Consider the following 636-nt stretch of genomic DNA (forward strand, 5'->3'; position numbering starts at 1 on the left):
TGCCACATCAGCTTTCGAGGCTCCCAGGTGTCACTGAAAAAACTCAAATGAAACAACTGAATGTGTATTTCTCATTTAGATTTAGCACAGCTCAAATCACACTAAGTGGTCTGTAAAAGTACAACACCCCATCAGTGAAAACTAAAATATTATTTTTCATCTTCTGAGTCTCTGGGAGGATGTAACAGGATAAAAAAAAACAAATCCAAAACCTCCTAATAGGAAACCTCTTTGAAATTGGTCTTCTTGATGCCTGAGTAGTAACACGCTTTCAAGCATGAACAGTTTTCTTCATTGGATAAGATACGGTGTGCAGCTACCATCCATAAGCTTTAGTCCACACTGCTTTCTTCTTGAACTCTGCAACAGATCTCAAGGCCAGAAGGGTAACTGTGAAGACAGGGACAGATGACATTAATTTGTACGGTTCAGACTGGAAAGGGTGTGAGCCTCCCTAGTCATTTTAATAACATAGGTATAGATTCTTTTCATGACTTTTTCAATTCCTAGCCTTACAGTTTCTGATGCTACTTCTGCTGCTCACAAGATACACTGGCCTCTACACTGCTCTGAAATGTGATGTTGTACCAGGCCTTCACCTGCTTCATTTGTCTTCATCAGCATGTCTCCTGCTGA

The 636-nt window shown here is 40.4% G+C and overlaps 1 protein-coding gene across 1 annotated transcript in view; it reads right to left on the reverse strand.

Moving 5' to 3' along the window:
* Positions 1-316: 316 nt before the first annotated feature.
* Positions 317-636, reverse strand: part of FOCAD (focadhesin) — a gene marked incomplete at its 5' end in the record, with an annotated part of 50,912 nt that continues 50,592 nt past the window's right edge. Inside the window, one exon of the mRNA XM_009866659.1 lies at positions 317-390. Within this exon, the coding sequence (XP_009864961.1) occupies positions 317-390 (74 nt within the window). The remainder of the gene's footprint in view (positions 391-636) is intronic.

This window comes from Apaloderma vittatum, unplaced genomic scaffold, assembly GCF_000703405.1.
Source record: "Apaloderma vittatum isolate BGI_N311 unplaced genomic scaffold, ASM70340v1 scaffold11993, whole genome shotgun sequence".
In the NCBI taxonomy this organism is placed as follows: domain Eukaryota; kingdom Metazoa; phylum Chordata; class Aves; order Trogoniformes; family Trogonidae; genus Apaloderma; species Apaloderma vittatum.